Genomic DNA, 12,940 nt, shown 5'->3' with positions numbered 1-12,940 from the left:
TAAAGCTGTCTCTGCACAACATTGGAGCGCAACAACCAGTCGGAGCAACGAACAGTGACATGTTCATTGCTACGGAAATCAGTAAACTAGGCAGGCCGCCAAGTTAGCGCCATTCCTGAGCTGATGCCGTCTTTGTAGTCTTTCTCCATCGCAGCTCTGGTGCTAAGAGCGCACAGCAGCTCTATAAACAGAGCGCTGTGATTGGCGGCACCTAAATTTGTTCGGACTACTATCAAGTGTGGTTAGACCAACCTGCAGAGCACAATCGTTTTCTGCTGCTGAGGTTTGTCTCCATTTCTACACACTAGTTAGGACCACCTGATTAATTGTATGTAAGATGACCGTTACTATCAAAACTATTATTCATGTAGTGAAAACCGGCCAGGTTTGTTAAAGGCACACTTGGATGTTTTGCTTGCTTTTAGCACCCCCTTGTGTCTGTTTAGTAAAAAAGTGAACTTATCTTCTCGCTGTGTGTTTGTCGTTTTCACACCTTAAGCTAACAGCTGAAACATCTCCCCAGTCTTCATTAGTGTCTACAGGAGTGGGTCATCACTAAATCAAACAAATCAGCTGTGTTTGTGATCTAAATAATGCAGGAAAAGTGCTGGAAGCAGACTTCAGCGCCAAGTATGTAAACTCTTTTTTTTCTAAGTCCAGCTAACCAGACCGGCACTCCGAATTTCCAAATGTGGTATTCTGGCAACAGAGGGCGGTGGAGGTCTGAGTGACGTTTTATTAACCCTGTAAATGGTGATTTTAGCACATACTGGCTCAAGAAAATCATTTAAAAAATATGAAAGATTTGCATAGTGTGGCTTTGAGATCCTGCATCTGGTTTTGCTCTGTGAAGCGTACATAACAACATCAGAGAGGTAACGTGTGACCGGGGGTTGGAGTGTCGAAGGCCTCTGTGAACTCTGCCAATTCACTTGTTTTGTTTATGTGGCTCCTTCTTGTTTTTAATGAACCTGGGAGAGTCACAAGCATGATTCTGTCTGTTTTTAATGATGCTCTGTTAGGCCATTGCAGGGTGGCATCTCCTGCCCTGGGAGAGTCTTCATTAGCACTGCAGCATTGGTCCACGTGTTGCGTGCACTTACATAAAAGCTCTTTAACATGTGGGGTCAAATGTGTACGAGTCTCAGATGTACGGACCAGGTACTTGAGGTTTCCCTCGCTGGAATGATTTTGTTTATTTACGTGGCCTTTCACTTGGGGAGAGTGTGACCTTGTGGCGGGTAGTGCTCCGTAAGCACACCTCTGTTTTCCTTCTTCTGTCTTCCACATCCTACCTAGAGGCAGCTCCTGCGGTGTGCTTACAGAAATATGTTTTGGTATAATGAATATGGAAGGTCTGATCATTATCTGCCTTTTCCTGCTTTTCTGGATTTCTTCATCCTTTCGAGCGGATTTGGAGTGATCTGCTAACATTCTCCTTCTTCATGGAGGTGATGTGTGCTTGAAATGGAGCTGTAAATAAGGAAAGCGCCTGTGCTGATGCAAGAAGGGACCGTATGCTTGTTGTTGGCAGACAGAATCGATGAACATCACTTTTTGACAAGCCTGTGCAAGTCTTTGGTGTGTTCATGGATTTAAGTGTGTGCATGGATGTGTTTGCAGAAGTGTGTATCCTGTTTTGCTTCAATACACTCAGCTTTCTTAGAGTAAGGCTTGCTGCTTTGGAGAATCGAGTCTGAGGTGTTTGTCTGTGTGTGAATATGCAACAGTCCTGTTTGTGTTTATTAATGTGCAAATGCACTAATGTGTGTGCTTTTTTACTGCACTCCAATAAATCCGTTACTATTTGGCAGCCTGTCCAGCTGTAACCAGTAGTACCAGATACTGCTAGCTCTTCTCCAAGCATCCTTCAATGGTTTTGAGTCAACTTTGTTTATAACCCAGTTTCCTGCTCCGCAGCTTCTCAGAGACCCGCATCAAAGGGACCCGGCCGCTAATTGAGCATTGCGTCTGTTGTCACCATCGTCTTCCACTTTGAAACATAACCTGCTGTTCCTCCCCTCTCACCTCACCGAGGAAGGAGTTCCGATCTAAGGCTCATTTCTTGCCCGTTTGTATCCGCCTGCCTGTGTAGCAGAGCGGGCTTCCTGGGTGTGTTTGTGTGTATTCGTTTTATATCAGAGCTCAGCAGGGGTCTCATAAGGAGGCCACAGCTGTGTGTGATGTGCCCCGCCAACATACAAGTGTTGGAAATGGGCTCATGGGGCTGAGCTCACAGGGAGTTGGTACTGATGTTAGCTACACATTAACGTTGGTATTTATGGCATATTGTTTTGTTTAATGCAACATCAGCATGATAGACGGCTGTGGAAAGCCAATGGCCTACTTCTTCATAGTTACTGATCCTGTTGTAATAAAATTATGAGGAACATTTGTTTATAAGTTTGTTTTGCGGGCTAGTTGTTAACAAATGTGATTGTTTTTTTAAATAAAGAAGGGAGACTACGGGGTGTGTTCCAACTACAGGGGGGTCACACTCCTGAGCCTCCCTGGTAAGGTCTATTCAGGGGTTCTGGAGAGGAGGGTACGTCGGATTGTCAAACCTCGGGTTCAGGGGGAGCAGTTGGTTTTGGTCCTGGATGTGGAACACTGGACCAGCTCTATACCCTTAGGGGGGTCCTGGAGGGGGCGTGGGAGTACGCCCAACCAATCTACATGTGTTCTGTGGATTTGGAGAAGGCGTTCGACCGCGTTGTATGACCGATGTCAGAGCTTGGTCCGCATTGCCGGCAGTAAGTCAGACTCGTTCCCAGTAAAAGTCGGACTCCGCCAAGGCTGCCCTTTGTCACCGATTCTGTTCATAACTTTAATGGACAGGATTTTTAGGTGCAGCCAAGGTGTTGAGGGGATCCATTTTGGTGGCCTAAGGATCAGGATGATGTGGTCCTGTTGTAGGGACTATGTCTCTCAGATGGCCAGGGAACACCTTGGAAAAGCTGGCCCAAATGGCTGGAGAGAGGGGAGTCTGGGCTTCTCTGCTTAGGCTGCTGCTCCTGTGACCCGACCCCAGATAAGTGGAAGAAAATGGATGGATGGATGGATGGGTTTTCAAATAAAATTAGCTATTTAACCAGTTACCACATTAAAATACTGCTGATAACTAAATGCATGTGTTTATGAAAGCATTCAGTAAACATACATATTTTGCATAAAAAAATTAATCTTTGACTGAGTTTAAACCAGAAGGTTTATTTACGTGCTTTTAACTCTTTTGATGATGTAGTGAAAATAATTTACACTATAATAACCAATAAGATGTGATAATTCTATATAAATATGAAATATCAACCTGATTGGTCTTTCAATGTTTCCACAGAAGATTCTAGGGTTATTTGCTTCTTCAGGGACCATAAACACACTTCGTATCAATTCAGAGTCAAGTATAGTTTATAAAATGAATCTAATTATTTTTCCTAAGCTAATGATTATACATGAAAAGATATGAATAATGAGATGTGATGTAATGGACATGAAGTGATTTAATGTGATGTGTGAAATATTGTAATGGAAGCTTGATGTTGTAGCAAAACCATTATTTGTATCTGAGAGAATTTTTTAAGTCTGGGTTGTAAAAGAATTTGTTGTTTGTTTATAAACTAGAGAGTTATTTATGAAAGTCATCCGACGCCAGTGTGCAGGGTACGATACCCACGGTATGAGTTGTTCACAGCGGTTCTTAGGTTTGCGGTCTGAGTGGTGAGGTCACCGGACTTCGAAAACACAATACTCAGAGATTAGTACCTTCCTCTGAGTTCAGCTTCACTGGCCATGAGATGCAACCCGGGGTGTGCAGATTAGATGTCTGAGGTGTGGAGTAGCTCTGAAAAGAGCTGTTTTGTCTGTAATTTCCCGCAGCATCACAGAGAGGCTTTGACTGGAGGTCAAAGGAGATGGTTTCAAAAAGGCTTCTTCGCCGATTTGGCCGAATCAGGAGTCAGCTGGAAACTGAATTAATCGGGAAGTAATTCTTGTTTTATTGAACCACAATTAGGGGTGCAACGATACCACTTTTTTCCAAACCGATACGATACCGATACTTGGATCTGAGTACTCGTCGATACCGATTACCGATACTTCTGCCACACAAAAAAATGCAATGATTTGGAATACAGATTTTATTTTCTTCTCTGCTTTCAACAGGAAAATACTGTGAGGTGGATAAAAAGTAAAATATATGACTTAAAATCATCATAAAACTAAAATATTAGGTGAACAGAAATGACAAGTTACAGTGAATCCACTTTCAAGCAACTGCATTGGTATCGGTTCCTGGTATCGGTTAATTTTTACCGATACTGATACTGGAATCGGTATCAGTATCGGCACCGATGCCGATACTGGTATCGGTGCATCCCTAACCACAATGTTGATAAGTTAAGGGCAAGTTTGGCAAATCAGAATTTCACACGTTTGAGGGTTTTACCAAACAGTCATCAGGAGACACGCCTTCTTCAGATACAAAGGTGTTTAACACTTTGTGAATAAGAATGTTTTAAAACACTTATGTAATGTGAATATTAACATTGATAAGTATCTTATTGTAATGTGTATTAGTGGAAATATTGATTAACTTGTTAAATCAAGCACATACTGATCTGGTGTAGATGAGATCTGAAATGGATCATTATAAGAGCAATATTCATTTTAAAGCCATCATTGACTTAGGCACATATTATTCAAATATTTGATTTAAACATCTTGTTCATTCAACACATGATTATTTAGACTTTTAAGCTGTAAAGTTATTTATAATTCCAGATGACTTCCTCAGAGTGAAAATGCAGCAGACTTGCAAGAGGCCTTGAGTGAGAATGTTATGACTCCTAGCAGTAGCAAGAACCGTGGCAAAGGATTGTTTGGATTTGGGTGTCCAGATGGTGTTTTCCTGTCTGCAAATGAAAGGTTATTATGTGGTCCATATGTAAGAGAAAATTGACCCCTTGGTAATGTACAATGCAAAGCTGATGTTGCACCATTGCTTTATATAACACCTCCAAAGCCAAATACACGATAGGGAGCCCAAGCCTCCTCCCTTTCCGATCAGCTCATGGGTGTCCGGAAGAACAAAAAGATGAATGCAAGTCAACGAGGCTAAAAGAGCTACTTTATAATCCGCTTTGCCTTAGACCCTGGATCTCACATATGTTGCATTTTAATTTAAATGAAAAGTAATGTGTGTTTCGACTATGCCAGTCACGTACTTTAAGATTTATCAGCTTGTAAAAAATGTGTAATTCCTATGACTACAAATCAGATGTGGGTATGTCGGACACTTAATCTGCTCTCCCCTAGCGTAGCTGCTACTTACCACATGGCCAGATTTATGGTGGATCTTTCCTCCTGAAGGAAGGATTAGAAGTTTGGTTAACCCTCTGATGCATGAATTATGAAATCTTCAACCATGATTTTTTAAACAATTTTTTTCATTCATCTTTAGGTGTGAATGAAACAAATTTCAACAAATATTTTTTGTGACATTTTGTTAATTTACAAATAATTTATTACATGTCCACCTCAGTGGACAGCGTGCATTCTGAACATGAAATATGTTGGATTGCCTTAATGAAGTCCAAAGGGAGGGGCTCACATGCAATAAAGTCTTCAACAGCTGTGCTTAATAGCAAAAATAAATAAATAACAATTTTGAGTACCTGTCCACTGTAGTGACCATTATGCATCAAAGGGCTAATTTACAGCCATTTTTCCTCATCTTTTCTCCGTGTCTGGTTCGATGACATCAATTTGATGACGTTGATTTATGGAAGTGTTGATGGGGTAGTTGCAACATACAGCCCTTCAGTTTTTCTTCACTTGGAGGTTTTCTGGGCCCGTCCAACAGGGAAGAGACCAGAGGGCAGACCCAGAAATCACTGGAGGGATTATGTGATCTTCTCTGGCCTTGGAACACCTTGGGGGTCTCTCAGGAGGAGCTGAAGAGCAGGATGTCTGTTTATTTTTTCCCTTCTGCATTATACCTCTGCAATCAAACCTTGGATACGTGGTGGAAAATGGATGGATGGATTAATTAGAATAAAAAATTGAAATGACATTTATTTATTAAAAATCTGTCAGTTTACTACAGATAAAATACTGGCTAAGGATTTTATCAGACTAGAAGCACACACTGCTGAACAGTGTCAGTAACATCTGCAACTTCTTAGGGGCAGGCAGAAGGGGTATTCATAAGTAGTTTCTGCTCATTAAGCAACAGCAGACAGCTCTACAGTATATATTCCAGTCAGAATTGACAAAGATCCTCGGATGAGAAGCAAAACATCTCCAAGGAACCAAAGAAGTACAGTTGCCGTCATTCAAACCCCTTTGAAGTACCGTGACAGGGATGACTGAGAGCCTTCACCAGCATGCTGCTGTTCAATGGGCAGCTAGGTCTGTGTTATGGCTAGCTTTGTTTTAACATGTTCCACACACACACTTACTGTAAGTACAGGATCTAATGTTGTATCTTGATGTCTATAAAATGATTTATCTTTCTTTTGTGTTCTGATACAAAGTTAATAGATCTGAGTAAAAGCTGACGTCTGCTAAAAGGGTTTAAACGAGAGGACCTGTCACCAAAGCAGCGGTGAAGTCAAAGATTTCTGACATCACCTGAAAGACTTGATGAGTTTCTGGCTCATCAAAAAGAACATTACTCCAGGAAGACCATAACTTACATTTGTCTTGGTGTCAGAAAGGAGGACATTCGGGATTACGTTATAAAGACGCTGCAGCAGACGACACACCTTTATGGACAGTTGTAAAGGTTCAATATGGCTGCCTTTGTCCAGAGAGCCTGCTCTAGAGGTGAAACGTCTGTCACGAAGCCCAGTGGTCCTTAGTTTGCTGACTGTGCACCTAGTAGACCCAGAAATATGAGGCACATGCAGAATGTTGCTGAGTGTATAGTTTAGCTGCTCTCCCCCTGGCCCAGAACAAATCTGTTCATGTTTTAGCACATGGTCACATCGGGACTCTGACTGCCCCTGACTGTGCTGCTTCTGTAGGATCACTTCTTTGCACGCTGTAGATATTGAGATCACTTATATACCAAAACACATACCAGATTTTCAAAGATTTGTAAACGCTCCTTTCTTTGAAGAGAAGTTGGACATTTCTCGAGCGGCACCTCGGGTATCGTTCTTCCAATCTGGCAGTTCCTCCCACACACATTCTGGTGGAGTGATCCTGAGGGGAAATGCCAGAGGGAAGTAAACCATCGCTTCCGAGTGTTAACAGCCATGAGTCTGAATCTGTGTGTGCACCCTGGCTTCCACTCTGTAAATTATGGGTGTGAGATGTTAGAGGCACAAATGTAACTTTATGTTAGCTCCCGAGCAGAAAAACACACACCCCACCCTCAGTCACAGTTTTCTGTTGTTCTACTAAGTCACACCTGTATCAAATCACACTATTTATACGTCATAAATGATGATAATGATGATTCAGAGATCCTGAGCCTGCAAGCATCAATCACACAGGTTGCTAAACATCCCTGGCCACGTAATGCAGGGGTGTTCAAATGAAAGCTGCCCTCGGAAGACACAGTCAGTTCTATTCTCTTTTATTTGAGCCTTGAGGCTTGGGAGGAGAGTGTGAAATATCTTTTATGTTTTAGAGAATGGGAAGAAAGCTGTGTTTCTGTAAAGGGAAAGTTTCATCCAACACTTTTTTTCTTCTTTTTCCATCAGCTAACTTTGGGGTTGGAGGCAGGAGTCGGTCCAGGCTTTATGGAACCACCGAGCTTCCCTCACCTCTAGTTTAGTGTCAGAACATTCATTTTCCTGATGTTTTTAGTGAATTAGAAACGCCAAAACATTTAGTCTTAAAAAATATAAAATCAAAGATTTGCCAAACTCAGTTTTTTTCCAAGTGGTGCTCGCTGCAGAACCACAAAGGCGGAGCTGCACCAGAAGGTGGAGCTGCACCAGAGTCAGCCCCGCCCATTCCAGAATCAGCCCCACCCATTCTATCAGAGTCAGTCCAATTCCTTCCAGTTGTCAGGCTTTATAGCATTCTGGAACCAAAGAGGGTGTTATGGCTAAAAAATGCAAGATTGAGGACGGAGTTGAGAAGTGAATTGAACAGTTTTTGTAAAGGTTCCATATAATTAAAAATCTAACTTTTGGAACTTTTAATCATGTTATATTGTCATTTCCTCATAAGAAACACGCCAAAGCCATTTTTGGCCTCATTCATGCATTTTCTTCCCATCTCAGCTTCAATTTGGTCTCCTCCCCCAAAGCGGGTCTGGTTTTGGTTCTCAAATCTGGATATTCTGTGAATTTTCTGACAAATTATTTCTGAAATGACTTCTACTGAGACACCGCCAATAAACCATACATCCCATCTCCAAAGACACACTAAATAGCATAATAAAATGTAACGCCACCTAGATTTTATCAGATATGGTGGTGTAGTGGTGATGGTGTCAGGTTGACATGCAGTTTTGCGCGGGTTCGCCTCCCAGCAGTGGAAATATCCTATAATCTCTTTTCCTCATTTCTAGCTACACTTGCCAGTACTATGTTTACAATTTATTGGTATGCCGTTTAACATATAATGACTAATGTGTTTTTTTATTTATTCATTCGTTTATTTAGCCAGTGTGAGTCCATCTGTGAGCAGAGTTTCAACTAAAATGCTGTTTAGGAACGACCAAATTCAAAGAACTTGTAGAGACATAAATATTTTGCTGAAAATGAACATTACAACTAAAATATGAACAAATTAAATGTTTCAGCTGGCTAAATAGATTGTTGCCGACCCCACCGAGAATCGCACCACCATCAGCTGAGGGGAAAGCAAAACTTAACTCAGTCGATCTTGCCACTGGACTACCAGAAACCCACATGGTGGTGGTACATGTTGTTGTACAGGAGTTTTATTAGAGCGGCTGTGGGCAGATATTCGCTAAGAGAAACTTTTTTATTTCGGGATATATTCAGACTTTGTCATGTAGCAAGTTATATTTATCTTGTTTAATTGGAGCATAGAACATAGCATTAACGACTGTAAACTAGTAACAGCCGTAATTCATGTGGGTCAGGTCAGTTTGCGATAAAGTTGAAAACAAAAACGGAAGTCAGTGGGCTAGGCTGAGTTTGCGTGAATGGGCGGGGCTGACTCTGGTGCAGCTCCACCTTATGGTGCAGCTCCGCCTTTGTAGTTCTGCAGCGAGCACCCTCTCTGTTTTTTCCCCCCTAGGGGGTTTTACCCCCCTTAAAGGCTCTTTCCGGAGTATTTCTCTTATCTGATGGCACCATCTAGTGGCTGGCAAGCATATCACACTAATAATTTCTCCTTCCGTTTTTTTTTAAATGGCAACTTTTTTGTTTATGTCCTTCTGTAGCCGACAAACAGAGCTAAAACATGTTTTACGAGTATTATTCTCCTGTCATGTTTTGTTTTCATTTATTTATATTTTAGAGACGCGCTTGTCCGTGAAAAGTTCATCAAATCTGCATCAGCCGAGGGATTCCTTAAATTTGAAGCTTCTAAGCCAGGGGTGTCAAACTCAAACTCACAAGGGGCCGAAATGAAACTCTGGGACGGAGTCGAGGGCCAAACTTAATATTTTTTGAAAAAGTGACGGCAAATTTGCACATTTTCTTTATCAACATATATGCAATTTTGAACCTTTAAATTTGGAAACAAACTTATTTCTGCATTAACACTGAATGTGGAATAACCAAATTACACACGAGCAAGTCCGTTACAAATAAAACACATCAGTGGTATTCATTACTTGTGGTATAATCAGCATTTTATAAATCTATTCAGGATTTATGTTTTCTTGTTTATTCATTTTTCTTATTTTTTATTCTCCTTTTTTCTCCTGTAATAAGTGTCATCGCTGCGGTGACGTCTAGCTTTCCCCACTGAGGAACAATAAAGGGATTTTCTATTCTATTCATCTATCTGCAGCCTTTCCACTTCCTGTTTACTGTAGGTTAAATCTTTTCTCACGGGCCAACAACAAAATAAAAATATCATTTTATCTTAAATGAAAATGCAACATCTCACCTGTTAACTTTCATGTTTTGGAGCAGAAAAAGAGCATAAAACCAACATATTTAAAGCTCAGTTTGCTCCACTGGTTTACTGTGATGCTCACCTGTTCCAGCCAGATACCTGCATCATGGGGCTGATCTGAGCTGAGGAGGAGACTCCTGTTGTTTTGTTCATCTTCATCATAATAATGACAACATTAGATGACAACAGGTGCACACATACGTTTGTGCTGATGAACATGTCTGAGCAGCGTGACCACGTTGTTGTGTGTCGGGGAGGAAACACGACAGCAGCCACAGAGCCGTGCTGGTTTGAGCGTGTCGCTGCTCGCTGGAGTTATATCGGCTCTGTCTGGACGTTAGTTGGAAAACTTTCTCTTTAAGTCGTGAACACATTACTGAGTGGCTAGAATCTCCGTTTCTGGGCGTCAACGTCAGAAAACAGCTGAGTGAACTCGGCGCTGACTGAGAGTGTAGCTTGTCCGAGACAGCGGAGCTGCAGACACCCAACTACCTCTGACTGCCTCGGCGCTGAAAAAACACAAAGGAGGGGGCGCGTCTGCTCCGCGCTGGCGCCACAAAGCATCATGGGAGTTGTAGTCTTTGCGGTAAAATCGGCCAGCGGGCCAGTTTTAATATATTTTTGATATTTATCTCGCGGGCCACATAAAAATGCTCTAGACCTAGACTCTGACATATGTGTTCTAAGCGGTAGTTAACGCTATTGGTTAGTTCTGGTTGGCGCTCAGTCTCCTATTGCATGGAGCTCTGCGGGGCAGGGGGCGTGCTTATAAAAAAAAGACGTGTTGCTTACATTATATCAAAGTACAAGATAATCACTTTTACAGATTTCTGAAAAATCATACATAATTTGTGAAAGTAGAAAACTCTGGAAAGCTACTTTAAGCTACCTTGTTCCTCCATCTCATGCTTGAATCGAGCCTGAGCGTCCTGGGGCACAAACAAGTGTAGCAGCATGAGCCCTAGGGCCCAAAAGGTTACTTTTCTTTAGTCGTGAAACTCGAGTGAGTCTGTTTTGTTTAGAAATAAGGAAAACCTTTGATGGATGAATCTGATGTGACTGGTGCGTCTCCCTCCCTGCGCCAGTGCCGGCCTGGTCTAATAGCTGATAAAAGTAATTAGGTTCCCATCAGAGAGAAGCTTAATGACTGTCTGTGGCAGAATGTCCCGTGTTCGTCCAATAATCCTCCCTCTCAAACGCTCTGGGTTTGACCTTGAATGTTGGATCAATAACCTCCTCTGGAGTGTTTTCAGCTGTAATCTGTTTCTTTAATTATTGGACTTTGGAATTCAGAGGAGCTGTTCTTTTAATGTTTGAAACTATTTTCGTTAAGCTCCTTCAACTCGGTGTTTTCTGCCATCACCACAGGTGTTGTGTTTTTTTAACAAACCCAAGCCTCTGTTTTCTCATGCTGTGCCAACAGAATCTCCCTACAGACTGAGATAAATGTCATCACTGTTCTGCCGGCACCTTTACAAAGCCCGTCTGTCCTGCCAGGATTCTAACCAGCGCGTTTGTATCTCTCTCTGTGTCCCCCTGCAGGCTTTGAGCTGCTGTACCAGCCAGAAGTGGTGAGGCTGTACCTTTCTCTGCTGACGGAGAGCCAGAACTACAACACCCTGGAGGCAGCAGCTGGGGCTCTGCAGAACCTCAGTGCTGGACAGTGGACTGTGAGTCCTGGGTTAGGGAAGGGCACAATGTTCTATCTGATGTTCAGCTTAATCACTGACTTTCTGAAAACTTCTGTCTTGGTCGTGGCCTTTCAGCAGGACACATTTTACTACACGAACTAGCAATTAGGCTAGAAAGGGAACACAGTTAGCTCCAGATAAAAGTAAGAATGCTAAAGCTGGGATAGCAGCAACACATTAAACCAGAGGCCGACTTCCTGTTAGGTGTGCGCCTCGGGCCTCATTAACAATGCAGTAAACTTTTATCCTAAATTTCCTTATATAGCTTTTGAATATAGGCTTTTTAAAAGGTATAAGCAAAATTAGTTTAAAATATTAGGTCAACTGGTTAATGCAAAGTTAAGTAGTACGGTATAGTCATGCCTTCACTTTTTTCCTTCATAAATAAAGGGTTAGGCTTAGAGTTAGGTTGCTTGAAACACTATTCATAGGTATGTTTGACTCTTCTCTCCAGCTGTTTAGTGATTGTGCTTCAGACGTTGGGTGTAAACCTCTTGCAGCAGCGTGTTTCCAACTGCTGCTCAGACAGAGAAAGCGTTCAGGAATATCAGCTGCTTGTTAAAACAGCACTTCTGAGCTAATATACTTGGAATAGACGTTTATTCTTGTAAAAACTTTGCTAAAGTAGCAATAAAAGATGTAAAGTATGTGTAAGGTGTTAGGGGGCTGTGCCTCTACACTGGTCTCTGCATAGTAGTTAGCATCATGTTGAACAGAGTTAACTCATTTTAAATTTTTATGAATAATTAAAGCTTCCTCAGTACTTAAGGTGCAGCCCACTCATGTGTAGTGCAGCCGATAGTGGATGAGAGGAGCACCGCTCCAGCCATATTCAGGTATTTATTCCAATCAGAGGCTGTGCAGCTGCTGAGAGGTCGAGCGGCTTGCAGGCAGCTGTAAATTGTCAACACGGAAGGCTGGCAGTCAAATGCCAGCTTACACTCAGCCCCGCAGGACGGAGCGGTCACCTGTTCTTCAACAGACTGTCTGCACTCAGCCCTCAATGGTATTCTCACTAACTCTTCATGCCTGCGTCGGGGTCGAAACGCATCATTCTGTTTTCCACGTTCAGCACTGCCGACCTCGCACTTCAGACAGGAATTATCTGAGATATTTGTGTTTATATATCCCTGATTCTTTAAGATAAAGTTTTGAATAATTCAGGTGAAGTGATTTTTGGGTCAGGGAGCCTTCTA

The 12,940-nt window shown here is 42.1% G+C and overlaps 1 protein-coding gene across 12 annotated transcripts in view; it reads left to right on the top strand.

Annotated features, from left to right (window-relative positions):
* The window catches only part of arvcfb (ARVCF delta catenin family member b), a 364,725-nt gene that overhangs the window by 335,399 nt on the left and 16,386 nt on the right, over positions 1 to 12,940 (top strand). For all 12 annotated transcript variants that reach the window (XM_054731269.2, XM_054731267.2, XM_054731259.2 and 9 more), the window contains one exon: positions 11,596 to 11,723. In XM_054731269.2, the coding sequence (XP_054587244.2) occupies positions 11,596 to 11,723 (128 nt within the window). The remainder of the gene's footprint in view (positions 1 to 11,595; positions 11,724 to 12,940) is intronic.

This window comes from Nothobranchius furzeri, chromosome 17 (genome assembly GCF_043380555.1).
Source record: "Nothobranchius furzeri strain GRZ-AD chromosome 17, NfurGRZ-RIMD1, whole genome shotgun sequence".
In the NCBI taxonomy this organism is placed as follows: domain Eukaryota; kingdom Metazoa; phylum Chordata; class Actinopteri; order Cyprinodontiformes; family Nothobranchiidae; genus Nothobranchius; species Nothobranchius furzeri.
Note: the sequence above shows the minus strand (reverse complement) of the source record. Positions and strands in the feature narration are given on the sequence as shown.